General features: G+C 50.3%; 1 protein-coding gene across 1 annotated transcript; it reads right to left on the bottom strand.

Moving 5' to 3' along the window:
* Positions 1–7,391: 7,391 nt before the first annotated feature.
* On the bottom strand, positions 7,392–21,427 carry LOC128333727 (E3 ubiquitin-protein ligase MARCHF5-like). The gene is made up of 6 exons (XM_053269617.1): positions 21,063–21,427; positions 14,929–15,131; positions 14,670–14,800; positions 12,886–13,069; positions 10,671–10,840; positions 7,392–7,918 (listed from the first exon to the last, which is right to left on the bottom strand). Exons 1-6 carry the CDS (start codon positions 21,101–21,103, stop codon positions 7,748–7,750), a joined length of 900 nt encoding a protein of 299 aa, XP_053125592.1. The 5' UTR covers positions 21,104–21,427; the 3' UTR covers positions 7,392–7,747.
* Between the last annotated feature and the right edge of the window lie 2,624 nt (positions 21,428–24,051).

Raw genomic sequence — 24,051 nt, 5'->3', positions numbered from 1 at the left:
TGTCGTCACCCATCCAAATGCAAACCAGGGCAGACCCTGCTTAGCAAAAGGGACAATTCATGCTCACTACCACAAGAAAACCACAGGGCTCTGTGAGCACCAAGAGTTGAAATCTACTTGATGGCACACTTTACCTTTACCTTGCCACAAGACCAGCTCTCCAAGACTGTCTGCTTTCCAACTTTCTAATCAGTCTCTATAGGACATAGGAAGCTGCCATATACTGCATCAGACCACAGGTCCATCTAGCTCAGTATTGTCTACACAGACTGACAGCGGCTTCTCCAAGGTTGCAGGCAGGAATCTCTCTCAGCCCTATCTTGGAGATGCTGCCAGGGAGGAAACCTGAAGTCTAGATGCTCTTCCCAGAGCAGCTCCATCCCCTAAGGGGAATCTCTTACAGTGCTCACACTTCTAGTCTCCCATTGATATGCAGCCAGGGCAGACCCTGCTTAGCTAAGGGGACAAGTCATGCTTGCTACCACAAGACCAGCTCTCCATGACAGAGCAGACCATTCATCCACATCTCTCTCCCTTGAATGTGACTGGATCATTCCATCATCACCCCAGGTGCAGGATCACTGGCTCTCAGAGGAGGCTGGGCATTGCCTCTCTCTTGGCTCCTTCCAGTCAGGAAGCCCACTCAGAACAGTGACTCGTGCAGAAGCACATAGTGGTGGTGGGAATTCTTACTCTTTCACACTCTAAACCTTTTCGGGTTTAAGACAGAAGCAGCGGTCCCCAAGCTTCTATTCAGGTGAGAGGAACAAAACATACCTCAGCCAGTTTGGGGAAACACTGCACAGTAACATCAGCAAAAGCAAAGGTCTCTGCCCTGAGGAGTTTGCAATCTGAATGGGTACAGTAGAGGCGCCAGAAAAAAAAGCCGACTGACCCTGGTGTTCAGCTCTGCAAATCGCACAGTTTTGCTCTTGGTGTGTGCGTAGAGTTTATGTAACGTTTCCCTACATGGCTAATGAAAACATCCCCCCCGCACCGCACTGCCTGAAAAACAACACCACACAGCTCCCTTTCAGAGGGGAAGCCACTGCGATTGTGGTGTGAAGATGTCTCTTGGCTCCGTGCATCAAGGCAGCATAATTAATCTTGCTTTCCTCTTCTCTCTGCGCTTGCCAGGGCTTCCTTAAGCCAAAAGGAGGTGAGAACTCCCTCCCTCCCATCCTTTTTCTCTTGTCAGATTCGGGGCTGGGCTGAACAGCTTTCCACAGGCCCCAACAGCCTGGGTCAGCCTGTGACATTTCAGGGGCCCCAGAAGAAGAGGTGCACCTAGATAAGTTTGGAGCCTGGACCTAAAGGAGGAGAGCTGGTCTTCTGGTAGCGAGCATGACTTGTCCCCATAGCTAAGCAGGGTCTGCCCTGGTTGCATATGAATGGGAGACTAGAAGTGTAAGCACTAGAAGATATTCCCCTTAGGGGATGGAGCTGCTCTGGGAAGAGCAGAAGGTTTCAAGTTCCCTCTCTGGCTTCTCCAAGATAGGATAAGATTTATTTATTTTTTAAAAATAGGACAAGATTTTTTTTAATTGAACCAACAAACTACCAAAGCATGTGGCCAAAGCACAATTATATACAAAGTGGTTGTTTGTACATCCTATATCTACAAAGATTTACACACAAGGATTTGGAAACCCACAAGGTTATAGGGCTGAGAGAGACTCCTGCCTGCAACCTTGGAGAAGCCGCTGCCAGTCTGGGTAGACAATACTGAGCTAGATAGACCAATGGTCTGACTCAGTATATGGCAGCTTCCTATATCCCTATGTTCCTAAAGGTCTTTGGAGCCCACTCCCCTCCCCTCACCATGCTACAAGTTAAGCCTCATTTTTTAACTCTTAGGTTCTCAAGGGCACCAACCACACCACCCAGGACAGACTAAAGAGGATTGGGGGGCGGGAGGAGGTGTTGAGGCCCCAGACTTTGGTCCCAGAGTCCAGGGGTAAGAGCGCCTCTGCCCGGAGGCACAGTGCCCAAATACCTCTCCTCCTTGCTCCCCACTGATGGACATAGAGCATCCTCTCCTGGGTACCTCTCATTGAAACGAACGGGATGTGGAGAAGTAAAAGTGGTGGAGGGGTGTGGAATAGATGATGATGGGATTGATAGATGTGTGGATGGATGGATGTGTGTGTGTGTGTGTGTGTGTGTGTGTGTGTGTGTGTACACAGGATGATGGAGCCTGTGGGGGGAAGCATGAGTCAACCCTGAGCCCAACCTCAGGGACTGGTCGCTTAGCAACTGTGCAAATCGGATGCCAAGTGTGAGCTGCACCATCAAAAGCATCTAAATTAAGCACATACAGGGAGATTGCAGGGGTGGGTGGGCAGGTGGGGTTAGTTGGGAGCACAACCTCTGGACCCTCCCTGGCAATAAATGCAATGGGGGGACCCCTGAGGGGATGCAGAGGTTGCTCATACAAACTGGGGAAACAATAACCCACATGGGGATCTGGGGAAACTCACAGCCCTGGTGTAGATTAGCCTGGCCTGGGGCACACAGCCATTCAAATCTAGGTTAAATGTGGGTGACTGATTAGCCTGGTTGTCTGAACTCATGCCAAGGTGGTTTATTGCCTGAGATGAATCTGAGATTCCCACTTTGGTATGGGTTCATACAATCATACAAATGCTAGTGGAGAGCTGGTCTTGTGGTAGCAAGTATGACTTGTCCCCATAGCTAAGCAGGGTCTTCCCTGGTTGCATATGGATGGGAGACTTGATGTGTGAGCACTGGAAGAGATTCCCCTTAGGGGATGAAGCTGCTCTGGGAAGGGCAGAAGGTTTCAAGTTCCCTCTCTGGCTTCTCCAAGATAGGTCTGAGAGAGATTCCTGCCTGCAACCTTGAAGAAGCCACTGCCAGTTTGTGAAGACAATACTGAGCTAGATAGACCAATGGTCTGATTCAGTATATGGCAGTTTCCTATGTAGTTTTATAATGCCCTTATAGAAATATATGGTGTGGAAACATCTGGAGTACTGCGTACAGTTCTGGTCACCATATCTTAAGGAGGACATTGTGGAACTGGACAAGGTGCAGCAGAGGGCAACCAAAATGATCAGGGGCCTGGAGCACCTTCCAGAGGAGGCAAGGCTACAGATCTGGGGCTCTTTAGTTTGAAAAAGAGGCGACTACAGGGAGACCTGATAGAGGTATATAACATTATGCATGGAGTAGGGAGAAAAAGAAATTTTTCTCCTTCTCTCACAACATTAGAACCAGGGGTCATCCCATGGAACTGAAGGCCAGGAAATTTAGGACCAACAAATGGAAGTACCTTTTCATTTTCACACAGCACATAATGAATCTATGAAATTCTCTGCCACAGGATGCGGTGTGATGGCCACTAGTTTGGATGGCTTTAAAAGGGGCTTAGACAAATTCATGGAGAACAGGTCTACCAATGGCTACTAGTATGGTGGCTATAGGCCACCTCCAGCCTCAGAGGCAAGATGTTTCTAAATACCAGTTGCAGGGGAGTAGCAGTCGGAGAGAGGGTGTGCCATTACCTCTTGCCTGTGGGCTCCCCAGAGGAATCTGGTGGGCCACTGTGCGAAACAGGATGCTGGACTAGATGGGCCTTCTTGGGCCTGATCCAGCAGGGCTGTCCTCATGATTTCTTAATACAGCATACAATGAACTTTTGGAAGTTGCCAAGATGTGGGGATGGTCCATGGCTCAGGGTTTTCCAGCGTGGTTCCCCAGTTGTTGGACTACAACTCACATCATCTCCATCCACAAGGGCCGAAGGATGATGGAAACTGTAGCCCAACATCTGGGGACCCAGATTTGAGAACCCTCGAATGAGGGGGGAAATAAAGGAGGAGGGGGAGGTCTATTGATGGCTATTAGCTATGTTTGCTAAATTGAACTTCCACGTGCAAAAGCAGTATACCACTGAGTATTAGCTGCGGAGGGAGGGCAAGCAAAGGGGAATAGTGATGCTTTCCTGCCCTGCTTGTGGTCTTCAAAGAAGCATCTGGTTGGTCACTGTTAGAAACCAGATGCTGCTCTAGATGGAGTTTTGGTTTCATTAGTCCAATGGCATGCAAACATTTCCACCACTAAGTTTTTCTACAGAAAATCTTTTTCCCTGCATAGCAACACCACCACCCCGTGGCAGCTGCTGGTGCATCCTTTATATTTCTTTTTAGACTGTGAACCCTTTAACCAACTTCTCATTGCTGTAAACAGCTTTAAATCAACGTTTTTTAAATTTTAAAAGTGGTAAATAAATATTCCAAATAATAACAGCTTGGAACGGACCACCTGCACCACCTTATGGTCAAAGTGGGGGGAAAGTTTATTTTTCTAAAATAAGGCACCTCTCAAAACATAGTTGGATGGGACAAACCGTGGTTTGTCATTAACTCTGAAACGGGCCACTGAGTTAGACTGTTGGTCACAGGAACCTAGGAAGCTGCCTTATTCTGAGTCAGTTCTCCACCTAGCTCAGTACTGTCTACCAGCATTCCCTCTAACAGGGAATTCCAGATGTTATTGACTACAACACCCAGCATCTCCAGCTGCAATGGCCTTTGGCTGGGAATCATGGGAGTTGTAGTCAACATCTGGAATTCCCTGTTAGAGGGAACACTGCCGTCTACACCAGGAATTCTCAGTGTTGGGTCCCCAGATGTTATTAGACTTCAACTCCCACAATCCCCAGCCCCAGTGGCCTTTGGTTGGGGATTATGGGGGTTGAAGCCCAATAACATCTGGGGACCCAAAGTTGAGAATCTCTGGTCTACATTGACTGGCAGCAGCTTCTCCAAGGTTTCAGGCAGAAGTCTTTCCCAGGCGACACAGAGATGCTGCCATGGATTGAAGCAGGGACCTTCAACATGCCAAGCAGAAACCAAGGAGCTATGACTCCATCCTGTTTGGATTAGGCAGGCATTGGGCCTGATACAGCAAGGCTCTTTGTATGTTCTTATGTGAGAGACACGTTTTCTCATGTACAATGAAAGAAACAATCCATTACACTTCCCTATGTGCATGCATCAGTAGGATACCTGACTGGTCATTTGTGTTTTTCAGTTGTTGGAACCTGTTTGAGGAATATAGGAAGCTGCCTTGTGCTGCACAAGACCCATGGTCCATCTAGCTCGGAATTGTCTACACCAGGCCTGCTCAACTTTAGCTCTCCTGCAGATGTTGGCCTACAACTCCCATAATCCCTGGTGATTGGCCACTGTGGCTGGGGATTATGGGAGTTGTAGTCCAAAAACAGCTGGGGGGGCCACAGTTGAGCAGGCCTGGTCTACCCTGACTGGCAGCAGCTCTCCCAGGTTTCAGGCAGGAGTTTCTCCCAGCCCTAACCTGAAGATGCTGCCAGATGCTCTGCCACTGAGCTACGGCCCCACCCCACCCCTGTGGCTTTGGTATTCTCCACCCCGACTGCAGCAGCTTTTAAAAAACAATAAGATTATTTTAATCCAAAATTAAGCAGAAATCTATGGAACGTTCTGCAGGCCGAACATGTCCTCCTTAAGGCTCCGCTGGGGCACGATCAGCCCCGTGGCTGCTAACAAAACATGTTGCTGGCACCTAAATGAGGTCAGTCCAGCGTGGGATGGAGGGCAACGCTGGTGTGGGAGGTTACTCCACAGCCTGGTATCCAATAAGGAGGCTGCTGGCAGGTCAGGCCACACCTGAGAAAGGTAAGCGGGAGGAGGGAGAGGCTCGGATAATCTGCAGGATCAACAGGTGAGGCATCAGGATCTGGATAGCATTCTGGAATGGCTGTGCAATGTACCTGCAACTCGACTTAAAAAGAAAAAAGGCAAGGCATAAATGCAACACTCCAGTGGATTCCATTACCCTTGGAATTGCCCCATGATATATAGGCTCCTGCTGGATCAGAGCAATTGCCAGAGGTACATAAGCAGATACTTCTGAAAAGTTCACAAGCTGGGAATGAAGATGACAGCCTCCCCTACTGTTTGTCTCCAGGATCTGGAATCCAGAGGTAGACTGCTTCTGAGCCTAGAGGTTTCATTTAATGGCCAGCAGCCATTTATAGGAGAATGCATGGAGAATTCCAGTTCTTTTCCAAAGGCCTCTGAGCTCAGGCCCATCACCAACAGCCACAATGCTCAGGCTGAGTTTGGAAAGATGTATTTATTTATTTATAACATTTATATCCCACTCTTCCTCCAAGGAGCCTACATGATGATTATCCTCACAACAACCCTGTGAGGTAGGTTAGGCTGAGAGAGAAGTGACTGGCCCAGAGTCACCCAGTGAGTTTCTTGGCTGAATGGGGGTTTGAACTCGGGTCTCCCCTGCTAGCTCAAGTTCAAGTCTCTGCTTAACTAGGAAGCCAGCCGGAGGAATGAGTTTGTGGGAATTTCAGCCCAACCTACCCTGAAGACATATTGCGAGGCTAGAATCAAAACCCTAGTTGAAGCTCCTTGGAGAAAAGGTACTCCTCACACATCTGAAATATGGGGATTCCTTTTCCGGGGGGTCCTTTTTTAGTTTCTCAGCAGTAGCCAGTGTGGCACAGGGAAAATAAATGGGTGTGGGCTGGGGAGCAGTGGGTTCAAATCCCTGCTGAGCACAAACGTTCATTTCAGTGACTTGGGGCCCACATCTTTCTACCTATCTTGCATCACAGGCTGGTTGTGAGGATAATGTGGAGAAACTCCCCACACCAGCCCCACGGAGTTCCATGGAGCATGCCGCTATGAGAAATGAAGGAGATTCTTAAATGAGCAAAGTGAAGCAGTACTATTAATCATCAATGCCTATGGCAACCTTGTGTTTAGATTACTGCAAGGCGTTGTACACGGGGCTGCCTTTGAAAGCTGCAGTTAGTCCAAAATGGTGCCGCAAGATTATGAACTGAGGCTACGCATTTTGATTATCTCACGCCACTGGCTCCCAGTCCATTTCTGGGCCTACTTCAAAGTGCTGGATTTACCCTTTAAAGCCCCAAACAGCTTGGGACCAGGTTACCTGAGAGAGTGCCTTGCTCCACGTGTCCCTACCTTGAGATCTCCAGAGTTCTTGTTCCAAGTGCCCATGCCAAATGAGGCAAGGGGGAGGTGGCTAGGAGGGAGAGGGCCTTTTCAGTGGTGGCACCTGGTCTCTGGAATAGCCTCCCCCATTGAAGTATGCCCGACATCATCATTTTGCTCTTTTAGATACCAGACGAACACCTTCTTGTTTACCCAGGCCTTTAAAAACACAACAACTTCAAAATGTTTTTGTATTGTATCTTGGTTGCCTTTTGCTTTAACGTGTTTTTAACTGTGTGTTTTATTCTGTTTTATTATTTTGCTTTGTGAGCTGCCCAGAGAACCACTGTTGTGGGGTAGCTAAGAAATACAGTTATGGCGGTGACGATGAATTCCCAAGCCACGACTAGGGAGGTTTACATCTTGTTTTATTTAAACCGTGGTTTAAATGGACCTACACAGGATTAGAAACCAACGTGGCGGTGAAGCTAGACACAGAACGAGGTCAACAGCCAACTGCAAATAAGCCACCAGTTTAAAAATAAAGGAGATTTGCTCTTCAGTGAAATCCCAGCGAGGCCCTTTGTCCAGTCCAACCTAAAATTAGTCGTCCCATCCTCTGAACACAGCGGTCAAGTGTACAGCACATGTCTGGGTCCCCGTCTGAGAGGAGCAGAGCTGCCCGGCTGGCCTAAACCCTGGAGAAGAATCCTGTTTCTTTGGGGAGCTTAGAAGGAGGAAGGGTCTCCAGGGGGGCATATCCTGCCCTAGCTGAGTCCTGCTTCGCTGCCACTGTCCTCGTCGGGCTGAGCAGCGCCTTCCTCCGTGTCTTCCTTCTCCACGTAGTTGAGGATGCGTCGGTTGGCCTGGATCAGGTACTGCTGCTGGCGGAAATAGACTTTCAGGGCGCCTTTGATAGCGACAAAAGCAATGCCCCCCTGCCAGGGGAAAAAAAAAGGTAGGGGAGGATGGAGGTGAATCTGGGAGCCTCAAATCACCTTCCGGGCTGCCCTCCTAGAGAGAGAAGCTGCCCTAGATAGAATCAGCCCAGAATTCTCCATTCTGGCAGTGGGTCTCTTTCCCAGCCCTCCTCCCCCTTCCTTTGGGGGAGGAGAGTTGGTCTTGCCTGAAAACTGGGAGAGCCACTGCCAGTCTGTGTGGGCAATACTGAGCTAGATGGACCAAAGGTCTGACTCGGGAGAAATCAGATCCCTATGGAGGAGGGCTGTAGCTCAGTGGCAGAGCTGCTGTTTGGCACGCAGAAGGTCACAAGAACCTAAGAACCGCCCTGTTGGATCAGGCACAAGGGCCCATCTAGTCCAGCATCCCCCGTGCCGTGTCCTACAGTGGCCCACTAGATGCCTCTAAGACGCCCATGGGAAAGAGGGGAGGGCACACCCTCTCTCCTGTGGTTGCTCCCCTGCAACTGGTATTCAGAGGCATCTTGCCTCTGAGGCTGGAGGTGGCCCACAGCCACCAAACTAGTAGTCATCAACAGACCTGTGCGCCATGAATTTGTCCCAGATTCACTCCTTGGCAGCATCTGCTTTGCATGCAGAAGGTCCCCGGTTCAGTCCCTGGCAGCATCGCCAGGTGGGGCTGGGAGAGACTCCTGCCCAAAACCCCAGAAGGCTTCTGCCAGTCTGTGTGGGAAACGCTGAGCTAGAGAGCCCAATGATGTGGCTTGGTAGAGGCGGCTTCCTACGTTCCTAAGTCCCTCCGCTATCCAGGGTCCTTTTAGCTAGAGGTGCTGCTTTTGCATGCAAAGGGAGGCCCTGCTCCTGAGCGATGGACCTTCCGGCCAGACTACTGATCCATCTGTGCAATCTGCTCCGACTGGAAACTGCTCTCTGAACTCCCAGGCAGGGACCTTTGCTGGTCCTGCCTCCCTGAGCTCTATTTAGCTGGAGACGGGGCTGGACGTGGCGCCTAATGCATGCCAAGAGGTGCTCTGCCACTCATGTGACGAGCACCGATTCGGGCCCACCTAGCTTGGAACTGCTTATTCCCGACGGCCCGGGCATCCCTCCCACTGCCGTTCCCTCTAAGAGGGATTCCCAGCTGTTGTGGACTACAACTCCCAGAACCCCCAAGCAAAAGCCACTGCAGCTGGGGATTCTGGGAGTTGTAGTCCACAACAGCTGGGAACCCCTGTCGGAGGGACCACCACCTCCCCTCCCCTCCTACTTCATCCACGTCACTGGAGATGCTGTCAGGGCCTGATCCTGGGACCTGATGCATGCAAAGCAGGTTCACTGCTGAGCGACCGTCCTCCCAGACATATTCCCCAGCAGCTGGGCCTCGCCCAGGGTTCTGGAACTTGGTTCCCTAGGGATACAGCACCCATCACCCCCAGCCAGAATAGCCACCAGTGGGGCTGGGGGTGATGGGGATTGCGGTCCAACATCATCTGGGGACCCAAGTTGGAGAATCCCAGGGTGAAGAGCTTTAAGGGCGAAAAGAACCAAGAATGGGAGTAGGGGCATAGCAAGGCAGAAGTGAGGCCTAGGACAAGAAGGGGAGATGGGCTTCTGGGCCCACGGCCTTCTCTGCCTCTGCACGGTGGCTTTGCTGCAGAAGAACTCTATGGACAGGGTGAGAAACAAAACGTCTTCAGCATTCCCCACCTCTCGCTCCTAGGCAAATAGTATCACACACTCTCCACACTTTGATCAGGAGCTAACACAGGAGCAGAGGAAGTGGCCCTATACCGAGTGTTAGTATTATCTACACCAGCTGGCAGCGGTTGCTCCAAGGTTACAGGCAGGGATCTTTCCCCGCCCAACCTGGAGAGCTGGCCTTGGGGTAGCAAACATGACTGGCCCCCTTAGCCAAGCAGGGTCCGCCCTGGTTGCATATGAATGGGATGCTAGAAGTGTGAGTGCTGTGAGATATTCCCCTTAGGCGATGGAGCCGCTCTGGGAAGAGCATCTAGGTTCCAAGTTCCCTCCCTGGCAGCATCTCCAAGATAGGGCTGGGAGAGACTCCTGCCTGCAACCTTGGAGAAGCCGCTGCCAGTCTGGGAAGACAATACTGAGCTAGATGGACTCATGGTCTGACTCGGTATATGGCAGCTTCCTATGTTCCTATGGAGAGGCTGACAGGGAGGGAACCTGGAACCTTCTGCATGCAAAGCAGATGCTCTTCCACTGAGCGATGGCCCCATCCCCTAAGGGGAGTATCTTACAGTGCTTACATATATGTATGTATGTATTCAATTTCTATACCACCCTTCCAAAAATGGCTCAGGGCAGTTTACACAGAGAAATAACAAATAAATAAGATGGCTCCCTATCCCCAAAGGGCTCACACTCTAAAAAGAAGCATAAGATAGACACCAGCATCAGTCACTGGAGGGGTTCTGTGCTGGGGGTGGATAGGGCCAGTTACTCTCCCCCTGCTAAATAAAGAGAATCACCACGTTAAAAAGGTGTCTCTTTGCCAAGTTAGCAGGGGTGACTTGCAGTCTTCCAATCAAAGGCAAACCAGGACAGACCCTGCTAAGCAAATGGGACAATTCTTGCAATGAGTCAGGGAAGTAGAAGGACCATTTCCTCCCTCCCTCCTGGGTCCAGAGATATTTGTCCCCTGCCCCAGTCCAACCATAGCTACACCCGTCTGGGGTTAGGTCCTTCAGCACAAACGCTGCCCTTGGAGGAAACCTCTCCCTTCTCCTCTCTCGTTGCTTACCAGGATGGTCCGCTGGAGACTGGAATTCACTCTGCGGAAGGTGACCCTGCCAACTAGGTTGGCGATGGTAGGGAAGACCAGGGCTCCACACAGCGTGCGTGAGATGGAGAGATGGTCGCTCTGGAAGCGGGACTCGGCCAGCGGGGCCTGGGGCACCGGGCGGCTGACCCCTGGGGATGGAAGACAATGTGCAGAGTGTGTGAGAAGCCAGGACCCAGTGAGAAGCCAGGACCCAGGCCTCTTGAGCTTGCCACGCTCAGGTATCTGATTTGTTTGCTCCTCCATGCTGGATAAGAACATAAGAACAGCCCTGCTGGATCAGGCCCAAGGCCCATCTAGTCCAGCATCCTGTTTCGCATAGTGGCCCACCAGATGCCGCTGGAAGCCACAGGCAGGAACTGAGAGCCTCTCTCTCTCCTCTCTCCTGCTTTTACTCCCCTGCAACTGGTACTCAGAGGCATCCTGCCTCTCAGGCTGGCAGTGGCCCACAGCCCTCCAACTGGTAGCCATTGATAGACCTCTCCTCCATGAAGTTATCCAAACCCCTCTTCAAGCCATCCAGGTTGTTGGCTGTCACCACATCTTGTGGCAGAGAGTTCCACAAGTTGATTATGCGTTGTGTGAAAAAGTACTTCCGTTTGTTGGTCCTAGATTTCCCAGCAATCAATTTCATGGGATGACCCCTGGTTCTAGTGTGATGGGAGAGGGAGAAGAATTTCTCCCTATCCACTTTCTCCACACCATGCATGATTTTATAGACCTCTATCATGTCTCCCCGCAGTCATCTTTTTGGATCTCCTTCCAAAAGTGCTTCTAGGTTATATGGCTGTCCAGCTATGCTTGAAAGGTGTGCAGCCAATGCCAGGCAAACCCTCAGAAGCCCAAATCTTACTATCATGGGGGAGAGAATGTTCAGGTGCTGGGTATGCGAAGGCCTGTGGAACTCTTGACCCCCTCCTCATGAAGAGCAGATGCAAAAGCAGCGAGGCACAACACCACTACCTTTGACAGGGAGAGATTATGCCGGTTTGCTCATTCGGCATGATTTAAACAGGTCACAGAATTCAACTGGGTGCAAAAGCATGAACGTGCTCAGCATGGGACACAGAGCAGCGGAAGCGCTTTTGCCGCCAACTTCCCTCCCATTGTCCGACATCTAACGCCAAAGCAAGGCAAGCTGCATGTTGTCCAGGAGACAGGGCCACAATTTTTGACTATCGGGACCATCTTGTGGGGGACAGGGGACAAAAGTTCATAGTGGTTTTTTTGGCAATCTCTACCCAGAGTCACCTTAAGTGGCGCAGCAGGGAAATGCTTGACTAACAAGCAGAAGGTTGCCGGTTCGAATCCCCGCTGGTACTATATTGGGCAGCAGCGATATAGATAGGAAGATGCTGAAAAGCATCATCTCAGACTGCGTGGGAGGAGGCAATGGGGAACCCCTCCTGTATTCTACCAATGAAAACCTCAGGGCTCTGGGGGCACCAGGAGTCGATACTGACTTGACGGCACACTTTACCACGACCCCCTCTAGAGATGGAAAGGAGCCGATAGCACCATTGTACCTGCAGCGTTCTGAGAGTTATCACCCCATCTTCATCTCTACCTGCCGGATGATCCAGGTAACATTGCAGTCATTTTTTGCACAGAGCAAAGGCTGAGGTTAACAATGAACCAATGGTTGTGCTCTCTCCATCACGGAGTAAATCTTTGGAGAACCTTCCTGCTCATTTTCATTTTCCATTCTTCTGACAACACTGATAAAACTGTACAGCCGTTTCTGTGTTTCTAAAACTCCTAAAAGCTTTTAAGAACACCGTCGCGAACGTGAGCGCTGCAAGCCTGATACTCAGGACGAGAAAAGCCCAGTCACACATGAACAGCTGAAAGTCTTGAAATGCTATCGCCTCTTTTCCATATCTCCAGTGGGGCAGACCTTGTCAAGAATTACCATGAGCACGGGTCTCCCCAGACGACACCCGCCGCCAGGGTTCCCTCTAACAGGGATTCCCAGACGTTGTGGACTACAATCCCCAGCTGCCAAGGCTTTTGCGTGGGGATTGTGGGAGTTGTAGTCCACAACGTCTGGGAATCCATTAGCAGGAACACTGCCGCCCAGCCCAGGTGGCTCGTGGCCTTCAGTCTCCGCTGCCACCCACCCACCCAAGGCAGATGCCCCGATACAGAGGAGAGGCCCACAGGTAGCTGCTCTCACCTGGCACCAGTGCCTGCAGGGCCTGCAGCTTGCTGGAGTACTTCCGCCAGATCCGCAGCACGTATTCCTCCCAGCGGATCATCTTCCCCAGCACCAGCATGACGGGGATGGTTGGGAGGCCCATGAGCAAGAAGAGGGGGTCTGCCCGCTCCATCACATCCAGGCCCTTTTTATGGCCAACAACCTGCCAATGGAGAGGAGACCAGTCAGCAATGCAGGAAGGGGGAGAGCTTCCCCTCTTCTTTCAGTGGGGAGAACAGCGCTGTATCTACACAGCTCCAAACCTTAAGGCTGGAGGGATGGGGCTGTAGTAGTTCAGGGCGAGAGCATCTGTTTGGCATACAGAAGGTCCCAGGTTCAATCCCCAGCATTATCATCATCATTATTTCATTTTTACATTTTATATCCCGCTCTTCCTCCAAGGAGCCCAGAGCGGTGTACTACATACTTGAGTTTCTCTTTCACAACAACCCTGTGAAGTAGGTTAGGCCGAGAGAGAAGTGACTGGCCCAGAGTCACCCAGCTAGTCTCATGGCTGAAGGGGGATTTGAACTCGGGTCTCCCTGGTCCTAGTCCAGCACTCTAACCACTACGCCACGCTGGCTTCCAGGCAGGGCTGCAAAAGTCCCTCGTCTGAAACCCTAGACAATAGGGGTAGGCCAGCTTGGGTCTCCAGAGGTTGTTGATCCCCAGCCACAAGAGGGAGTTGTAGCTCAGCTACATCTGGAGAGTCAAGGTGGCCCAACCCCTGCACGAGAGAACAGCTGCCAGTCAGAGTAGAGGGACCCAGGCTCGGATTCAGTTCATGCTAGCTTCCTGTGTCGGACAAGGCACCTCACATGCTTTAGGACTGATGGCAAGATCCATTCCTGGGGCAGGTAACAACATCTTCTCTGTCTCATCTATTCTCACATCCTGTACTCTCTTGGTTTAATACTATTATTTATACAGTGTCCTCAATGTGTCCAGATTCTACAGAATAACACATGCCAGAGAAAGATCTCTAGCCCGAGGGGCTGACATCCTGTTATTCTGCAATTTACAAATGAGAACTAAATGGTGTGTGTGTGTGTGTGTGTGTGTGTGTGTGTGTGTGTGTGTGTGTGTGTCTTCCCCAGGTCCATGGCTGAGCTGCAAGCTGAACCCAGCATTTTCTATGTAGCTGAACACTTTTCATGTCACTCCAGTCTAGTAACAAATAGCCCACTTAAATGTCCCACTCCTTTGTTATAATGAGGAGCATAGGAAGTTTCCTTAAACCGGTCAGAACATTAGTCCATCTAGCTCAGTGTTGTCTACACTGACTGGCAGCGACTCTCCCAGGTTTCAAGCAGGAGTCCTTCCCACCCCTACCTGAAGATGCTGCCAGGGACTGAACCTGCCACCTCCTGCTTGCAAAACAGGGGCTCTACCCCTGAGCTGCAGACCCATCTCCCCCAAGTAGAATATCTCAGTGCCCATCCAAATGCAAACCAGGGCAAACCCTGCTTAGCAAAGGAGACAATTCACGCTTGCTACCACAAGACCAGCTCTCCTCCCTCGACTCCCAGGGGGCCCCCAGACCCTGCCATCAACTGGTCTTTTAGTTTGGTTCTGGAACCCTAACCCAAAGAATAAGCAATTCAAAAAGCAATCTCTTGACCTCCCTGATAATTAGCAGGTTGGTTGACCCATTAAAGCTTGTAGTCCCATGAGAATTCCTGTAGGATGAGTCCGCTCAGGACCATGCCCTTGGAGGGTGTCCTTCAATCACCCCCCACCCTCCCCTGGAAAGCCTACATTACCTGCATCACGGTGACAGCCCCATAAGTCACCGCTGACCAGTATAGCGTCCCCACCACGATGCCAGCAGCAGCAAAGGGGCTGACCTGGGATAAGACCCGGTCGACTTGCTGCAGGAAATACACCAGGGGTCCTACAATGGGGGAATGAGAAGACGTCAGAAGAGGCTGCTGCAAGGCGTCCGAGAGGTCTGCAGCTCAAGACGGGGCTCCCAGAGACGGCCAGCCTGCTTCCGCTTCCCAGGTGGGGCCCCCCACTCACCCAGTTTGGGGAAGACGATGCGATACTCCGTGCCACACTGCGGACAGCTCACGCTGCCCGTGCTGTTCCCCTTCTGCTTCTCGTCGAGCCAGCGCTGGAGGCAGGCCTGGTGGATCCACTTGGTGGAGCCTTTGCAACGGCAAGGGCAGACCCACTCGGCCGACCGGTCGTCCCCTTCCGTAGCAAAACAGACCCAGCAGTGCCTGGGAGGGAGAGAGAGAGCAGAGAGAGGGGATTCAGAGCAAAGGAACAGCCTGAAGAATAGAGTTGCCAAGCTCCTCCCCGGGAATTTCGGGTTTCGCCCGGATTTTAAGCCGCTCACCCAGATTGCTTAGCCCACCCAGATTTGCCCGGATTTCAGCTTTCATTTTAAAAGAAAGGGGGGGAAAGCTAAGCTCTAGCCTTTGTAGAAGTGGAGTAATGGATCAAAACATGCAGTCATTTCTGCTCAAAAGTTATTTTCAAGCCAATTTACATAATATGCAAATTAGGCACTCTGATTTGGAAAGCCAGAATATGGCAAGCCTACTTAAGAAGAAGTCACCTGAAGTGGCACAGCAGGGAAATGCTCGACTAACAAGCAGAATGTTGCTGGTTCGAATCCCCGCTGGTAGGTTTCCCAGACTATGGGAAAACACCTATATTGGGCAGCAGCGATATAGGAAGATGCTGAAAGGCATCATCTCCTACTGTGCGGGAGGAGGCAATGGTAAACTCCTCCTGCATTCTACCAAAGACAACCACAGGGTTCTGTGGGCGCCAGGAGTCAATATCGACTTGATGGCACACTTTACTTTGCTTATTTACTCAAGAATCACCTCATCTCTCCTTTAGCTTGGGGTTGGCCAACTTGAGGCCTGCCAGCTGTTGTGGGACCACAACATCCATCACATCAATTTATTGCAGCAGGGGATGATGGGAGGTGTAGTATCACCACTACTACTCTTTATATATTGCTTTAAAAAGAAAAGTTCTCAAAGTAATTTACACCAAAGAAAAGAAAAGAAAAGAAAAGAGAAGAAGAAGAAGAAGAAGAAGAAGAAGAAGAAGAAGAAGAAGAAGAAGAAGAAGAAGAAGGAGGAGGCTATCTGTCACCAAAGGGCTCACAGTCTAAAAAGACACACAGGGTAGACACTAGTAATAGACCCTGGAGGGACGCTGTGCTGGGGTTGAATAGGGTCAGTTACTCTCCCCCTGCTTAATATAAAAGGTATTCACCACTTTGAAAGGTTCCTCTTTGCCCAGTTAGCAGGGGTAGTCCAACAACAGCTGGAGAAGTTGGCCACCCCTTCTCTAGCTTAAGGTGCTTCTGTCACTGAAAAATCTTCTCAAGTGAAAGAAGAAAGAAAGAAGGTTTTCACTTTCCCAAGTGTAAATTAATTAGACAGACAGAGATGGTCTGTATGGGGAGGAGAGCTGGTCTTGCATTAGCAAGCATGAGTTGTTCCTTAGCAGGCAAAAGGAACGCCCTGGTTTTGCATTTGGATGGGTGACTACATGCAAACAACGTAAAATATTCCCCTTAGGGGATGGGGCCACAGCTTGGTGGAAGAGCATCTGCTTGAACGCAGAAGGTCCCGGGTTCAACCCCTGGCAGCTTCTCCAGGTAGGGCTGGGAAAGACTCCTGCCTGAAACCCCGGAGTACTGCTGCCAGTCGGTGTTGACAATCCTGAGCTAGACGGACCAGTGACCTGACTCAGTGTATAAAGCAGCTTCCTCTGTTCCTAGATATTAACTACATTTTATCCTCTTCCACCTCCAAGGAGTTCTCCCTGCATTGTATCCTCACAACAATCTCGTGATGTAGTCTTAGGCCAAGTGTCAAGAGGAGAGCTGGTCTGGTGGTAGCAAGCATGACTTGTCCCCTTAGCTAAGCAGGGTCTACCCTGGTTGCATATGAATGGGACACTTGACGTACAAGCATTGCAAGATATTCCCCTCATGGGATGGAGCCGCTCTGGGAAGAGCATCGAGGTTCCAAGTTCCCTCCCTGGCAGCATCTCCAAGATAGGACCGAGAGAGATTCCTGCCTGCAACCTTGGAGAAGCCGCTGCCAGTCTGTGTAGACAATACTGAATGAGACGGACCAATGGTCTGACTCCGTATATGGCAGCTTCCCATGCCCTTCACCTGAAGTATGTTGCTCAGATACAAGACAGAATAAAGAGAGACGGCCTTGTATGCCATTTGTTTCAGTCCGTACACCTGTGGTAATGAAGGCCCTTTCGTATTTTAAAAGTATATATTTTGGAGTAGTCTAGAAATGTGTGCATGGTGTGTTCTAACTCAAAAGTGTTAAGAGTCTTCAGACGACCCTCCATCAGTCTCCCTCCAACCCATTCTTTAAATAAAGCTAAAATGGAAGCTCAAAGTAATGCCACGCAGTCTTGTGAACAGGTTTGGAAGAGCTGGAGGAGAGTACTGGGGTGAGAGAACCGGCCCTGAACCGTGGAAACCTGCCCAGCACTTTTCCTTCTAAGGTGTGTGCACACGCCCACGCCCACAAGTTTTTTGATGTCCCGCTCAGTTAATTTTAGATCCTGCTCGGGTGGAATCAGGAAGGCCCCACTCTGAATGCATGTGTGCGCACACTGCCTGGATACTGCCACCCAGAACAAAACTCATTCCGCACCCAGATGAAAAACATTAGAGAGAACACCGCTGCCCAGGGCTCAGCTGTAGCACAGGCACGCCCTGGGTGCCCCAGTTACAGCGTGCCTTATCTCCACACAGCTTTCCGATTGCACAAAACATGTCACACATGTTCTCTCAGTGATGACACCATTATCTCAGTGGTATTGACAATGAACCCTGTGAGGCAGATCCATAGGATTACACCCATACTGCAGGCGGGAGACTGAGGACAAGACTCACCTTGGGCCACCTGAGTGAATCGGTGGCAGAGGGGAGATTCCAAACAGGGGTGTCTGGTCTTCATTCAGTGTTCTCTCTCATTTTTAGCCTATTTTCCAGTAGGCTTATGAGATCACCCAGCTTTCTGTGTATGTGTGTCCGTCCGTGTGTCCCCCACCCTCAACTTTGCAACACCTGGACCAATATGAACTAAATCGGGTACAGTTGTAGAGACACATAGGGACCCCTCAATGGCATCGTTTGTGATGATGTCATCCACCCTGATCCAAAATGGCGGGCATGTAAACATTTGAGGCACAAGTGCACTAACTTGAGGACTGTCTAACTGATTTGAAGCAAATTTGGTACAGTTGTAGGGAGTGACACACAGGGACACCTTAATGGTGTAGTTTGTAATGATGTCATCCGTCCCAATCCAAGATGGCGGACGCATGAACATTTGAGGTGTAAGAGATCTAACTTGTGGGCCTCCATTTGCACCAAATTTAGCCCAGTTGTAAAGACAGAGTGAAAGGAAAGTAGGCTGATTAGTTCTTACTAGACCAACTTGTTTTCATCTGTGTGCAGAATGAGTTTTGTTCTGGGCGGCAGTGTGTGTGCATGTGCATTTAGAGTGGGGCCTTCCTGATTCAACCTGAGCGGGATCTAAAATTAACTGAGCAGACATAAAAGGATGTGTGAGCGTGCACACATGCGCACGCCTTAGAAGGAGCACTGTCTTCATTCCTATTATGCTACAGTAGCTCTCATGAGACAGCTGAGCAAAGAGGAACCTTTTAAAGCAGCAACTCTCTTGTATTTAGCAGAGGGAGAGCAACTGGCCCTCTCCGGCCCCAGCACAGCATCCCTCCAGTGGCCGATGCTGGTGTCTATCTTAAGTTTATGTTTCTTTTTTAGATCGTGAGCCTTTTTTGAAACATGAGAACCATCTTATTTCTTCTTCTGTGTAAACTACTTGACCCTTTTTTAAAAAAAGTAGTATATATAGTATACATATTTTAACAATTATAATAAATGGGTGGTCCATTTGGAGACTAGTATTTCAAATATTTGATCAGCAAAAAGAAAAGAGAGAGTCCCACTGGAAAAACCTGTATATGCAAGTCAAAGACTCTCAAGCCTCTTTTATAGGGACAGTCACATCCGCTTAGGCTGGAGTAAGACACAGGAAGTGGCCTTATACCAAGTTAGACCACTGGTTCATTTAGTTCAGGATGGTCTACACGGACTGGCAGCAGCTCTGCAAAGTTGAGGCAAGAATCTCTCCCAGCCCTACCTGGAGATGCTGCCAGAGACTGAACCTCGGACCTTCTGACTGCAAAGCAGATGCTGTGCCTCTGAGCTAAGGCCCCATCCCCATAACTAGTCTCCTTATACGGAGTCAGACCATTGCTCCCTCTAAAACAGTATTGTCTACACCAGGGATTCTCAACGTGTGGGTCCCCAGATATAATTGGACTTCAACACCCATAATTCCCAGCCAAAGGCCACAGGGGCTGGGGATTATGGGAGTTGAAGTCCAATAACATCTGGGGACCCACACGTTGAGAATCCCTGGTCTACACTGACTGGCAGCATCTCTCTAAGGTTTCAGGCAGGAGTTTCTTCCAGCCCTACCTGGAGATGCTGCCAGGGAATGAACCTGGGACCTTCTGAATGCAAAGCAGATGTTTGCTCTCCCTCAACCTATGGCCCTAGCCCCATAGTTTTGAAGGGAGCCGACAGTGGCTTACGTGGCGCTTCGATTGTCCTGGTGTATCACTGCTGCTTTTGAGCAAACAGGTTTTACAGGTTTTTAAGATACACAAAACCTACCAGACCTGTTTAACCAGAGACCACAGCAGTATTCCCTCTAACAGGAATCCCCAGATGTTGTGGACTACAACTCCAATAATCCCCAAGCAAAAGCCATTGCAGCTGGGGATTTTGGGAGTTGTAGTCAACATCATCTGGGAATCTCTGTTAGAGAGAACACTGGACCACAGTAAGCCACATGAAGACACCGAGAGCAGCCATTCCTTTCCCCGACTGCCTTCAGTTCTCAAACTTATCATCTGTCTCTTAGGACATATCCTACAGGCCCCACTACCGTCAACTCAAGTTCCTCCTGAGGAGAACCAAGCAAACAGGGCCAAGGGAGTTGGTGAAAGTTAGTTTCAGTTTCCATTCTGTTTCACAAGTTAGGTGGCAACTAGGAAAGGCCCAGATGTGGTTATAATTCAGTTTCCAAGCCCTTTAATATAAGGTGTATAAATTATTATTATTCCAAGCAATTCACCTTGCCAATGAGCAACAGTGCCAGCTATTCATGGCATTTTTTAAAAACTCTATGTAAACCGCTTTGGGAACTTGTTGAAAAGCAGAATATAAACATCCTTCGTATTTGTATGCTGGCCGAAGGGACGAGGAGTCAAGGAATGTGGATCCTGGTACAGCCTCTGTTTAGATGGTCCCAGGCTCAATTCCTGGCTTCTCCAGTTAATGGATCTCCTCATGGGGAGGAGTGAAGAAGACCCTCTGCCTGAAAACTGCTGCCAGTCAGAGTACACAGTCCTGGGCTGGATGGAAGAATAGTCTGATCAAGCTCAGTAGCAGAGCACCTGCTCTGTGTGCAGATGGTGCCAGGTTTGATCCTGGGCATCTCCAGTTAAAAGGAGCAGGCAGCAGGCAGAGACCCAGAAGTGCTGCTGCCAGTCAGAGCAGAGAATACCGGGCAAGCTAAACCAATGGTCTGACTCAGTTAGAAACAAGACGATGGACCTTTGGGCTCTTAAAGTTCTAGTTTTTCAAAGTCACGGGATTATTAAGGACAACAGCAAGAGACAGCAGGTTCTCTTTCTGAAAAGTTTCCCTCTGTAGTCTCTGCTTAGAAGCCATTTGGGAAAACGTTTTAGGTTTGACTTCCTGTGGGCTTTCCCAGACTTGTTCCTTGCAGCAGCTCTAAGACATGGGTCCCAACCTTGGGTTCCCAGATACTGTTGGACCACAACCCCCATTATCCCCAGCCACAGCGGCTGAGGGTGATGGGAGTTGGAGTCCAATCACATCTAGGGAGCCGAGGCTGAGAACTCTTGAACTACTACAGTAGTAGTTGCAACCACCCAAGTAGTTGCAAAGACATGCGGACCTTTCTTGCCCCCCTGAAACAGAACCGTGCTGACTGCCGATCACGCACGGGACAGCCGAGGCCCCGTTCACACATACGCGCGTACGCAGCTGCCCTGCCCGGGCCTCTCCACGGACTGGGCGCCGCTCTTACCTCTCCGACGCGTCTCCGGCCGCCTTCGCCGCTTCGGCCATGGCTGGCTGTTGCCTCCAACGACCTGAGCCCCCCGCGCGAGAATCAGCCCCGCAAGTCGCCCCGGAGACTCAACTCAGCAGGCAGCGCCGAGGCGGCGGCGTTGCCTTGCAGACTCCATCGCGGCGTGCGGCGGCGCGCTACGCAGCAAGGCCCCAGTGCGCTCCGACGGCTCGCCCCCGCGCAGGTCATTGGAGAGCCGCGGCAGGCAGGAAGATCCCTTCGCTTGCAATGCAGAGTGCTCAGCCCGACGCCTGCCGGCTCCCTCTCGGCTTCCGGGCCCTCTTAAAGCCGCAGTAGCCATCGGCTTGCATGGAGGGCTTCGGTAGGGACCCCGTGGTTGGCACGCCGGAGGGTTGTTTTTTTTTACAAGCTGCTAGCTAAAGGAAAGGCTCTCAACTTCAGGCCTCCAGATGTGTGTGGACTACAACTCCCATCAACCCGAGCCACAAAGGCCTTCATGCGGGCAGCTGGGAGGGGGGTCCTCAAACTTGGGTCCCCAGATGTTGCCGAGGCCCATTTCAGCAACATCTGGGGACCCAGGTTTGAGAACCCCTGGTTTGACTTCTGTGCCTTTAACTTCTGGACCTCCAGATGTGAGTGGACTACAACTCCCACCATCTCCAGCGACAAGGGCCTTCATGTGTTTTCTGCACACAGAGGGGACAACCTCAGGTCTCCAGGTGTTGGACTGCAGATCCCGTCACCACCACACAGGGGTTCCCAGCCTCGGGTTCTCAGGTGTTCCCTCTTTTTTCATCTGGGTGCGGAATGAGTTTTGTTCTGGGTGGCAGTATCAAGGAAGTGTGTGCGCATGTGCATTCAGAGTGGGGCCTTCTTGATTCAACCTGAGCAAGATCGAAAATGAACTGAGTGGACACCAGCAAACTTTTGAGCACAGTCATGTGTGCACACCTTAGAGAGAATACTGTTTCCCACAGTGGCCCACCAGATGCCTCCAAGAAGCCCAAAGGGAAGGGGTGAGGGCATGCCCTTTCTCCTTGCAGTCCAACCCACCATCCCATATGCCACTTGGCTAGCCTCAATAATAACGTTCAAATCCCCACTGGTACTCTATTGGGCAGCAGCGATGTAGGAAGATGCTGAAAGGCATCATCTTATACTGTGCGGGAGGAGGCAATGGCAAACCCCTCCTATATTCTACCAAAGAAAACCACAGAGCTCTGCGAGCACCAGGAGTTGAAATTGACTTGATTGACACTTTACCTTTACTACATGCAAATAGCCACCTAATGGCGCAGTGGGGAAGCAACCTGTCTAGAGAGCAGGAGGCTGTTGGTTCGAATCCCCACTGGTGTGTTTCCCAGAATATGGGGAATTCCTATATTGGGCAGCAGCGATATAGGAAGGTGCTGAAAGGCATCATCTCAGACTGCATGGGAGAAGGCAATGGGAAACCCCTTCTCTACCAAGAAAACCACATGGCTCTGTGGTCGCCAGGAGTCGACACCACTTGACGGCACAACCAACCAACTACATGCAAAAGCATTCTGTACAGCATGTGATTCCTTCTGGCCTTTCAGCTTCATAGCCCAAATGAATAATCCTTTGTGTGCCTATAGAAAGGAGGATTTTTTAAAAAAAATCCAATGTGAATAGGATGAAAAGGGAAATGGATCCAGAATCACTAATGCCATCTCTGTTTGATTACTGGGTGGGCTCACCGTGCTGGATTAGAATCTCTTGTGAACTTTGCTTGCAGAGGTTTTAGGTACCAACAACCAAGCTACAACTACAACCCAGTTTTAATACAGAGCACTGGGAGTTAAACCAGTTTTAGTTTCATTGACTTCAGAGGGACTAAACCTGATCCAGGATGTTGGATCTGGATGGGAGAAAGCCAGTTCTGAAACCTTGGAGAGCTGCTGACAGTCAGTGCCAGGCCTGCTCAACTTAGGGCCCCCCCCCGCCGCTGTTTTTGGACTACAACTCCCATAATCCCCAGCCGAAGTGGCCAATAGCCAGGGATTATGGGACTTGTAGGCCAACATCTGCAGAAGGGCCGAAGTTGAGCAGCCCTGGACCATACTGAGCTAGATGGACCAAGGGTCTGACTCAGTATATGGCACCTTCCTGTGTTCCTATGCAAGTGACTCAGCCTAACCTCCTTTGCAGAATTGAAGGGACCTGATTGATGAAGTGCCATCAAGGCAGTGTCGACTCTTAGTGCTCGCCTAGATAGAGTCCCTCCAGGATGGTCTGTCTTCAACTTGGCCTTTAAGGTGTCTCAGTGGTGCATTCATTGCTGTCATAATCGAGTCCATCCACCTTGCTGCTGGTCATCCTCTTCTTCTCTTTCCTTCCACTTTTCCCAGCATTATGGACTTCTCAAGGGAGCTGGGTTTTCGCATAATGTGTCCGAAGTATGATAATTTGAGCCTGGTCATTTGTGTCTCGAGTGGAAAAGTGGAGTGGAGTTTTGTTTTCCTGGCTGTCCATGGTATCCTCAAAAGTCTTCTCCAGCTCCAAAGTTCAAAAGCATCAATACATTTTCTATCTTGCCTCTTCAAAGTCCAGCTTTCGCATCCATAGAGTATCATGGGGGAACCCATTGTCCGAATGATTCTAATCTTTGTAGGTGTGTAGACACGTCACAGCTTCTAAAGATCCTTTCCAAGGCCTTCATTGCAGCCTACCCAAGTGCTAGTCTGTGGCGTATTTCTTGACTGCTGGATCCTTTACTGTTGACGGTCGATCCTAAAAGGCAGAAGCTATCCACCACTTCAATGTCTTCATTATCAATTCTGATTGAAGAGGCCTAGGACTCTGCTTATGCTACTCTGTAAGGCACCAAGTTCATTTCTGATGCTAAATAAGTATATAAATATCCCTCCAAAGCACTCGGAAAAGAGGTGGCTAGGTTTCCAGACCTTCAGGTCTTGAGACTCAGGGAGAACAGCAGCTGCTCTGGGAAGCTCACAAGCAGGAG

Source organism: Hemicordylus capensis, chromosome 8 (assembly GCF_027244095.1).
Source record: "Hemicordylus capensis ecotype Gifberg chromosome 8, rHemCap1.1.pri, whole genome shotgun sequence".
In the NCBI taxonomy this organism is placed as follows: domain Eukaryota; kingdom Metazoa; phylum Chordata; class Lepidosauria; order Squamata; family Cordylidae; genus Hemicordylus; species Hemicordylus capensis.
Note: the sequence above shows the minus strand (reverse complement) of the source record. Positions and strands in the feature narration are given on the sequence as shown.

What these genes read in the sequence shown, in the direction of transcription:
- LOC128333727 (XM_053269617.1), bottom strand. Translation starts at nt 21,103, where the DNA reads ATGGCCGAAGCGGCGAAGGCGGCCGGAGACGCGTCGGAGAG. An exon ending in GCCGGAGACGCGTCGGAGAG is followed by an intron (nt 15,132 to 21,062) that starts GTAAGAGCGGCG and finishes TCTCCCTCCCAG; the next exon opens with GCACTGCTGGGTCTGTTTTG. An exon ending in GTCTCCAGCGGACCATCCTG is followed by an intron (nt 7,919 to 10,670) that starts GTAAGCAACGAG and finishes TTCCCCTGGCAG; the next exon opens with GGGGGCATTGCTTTTGTCGC.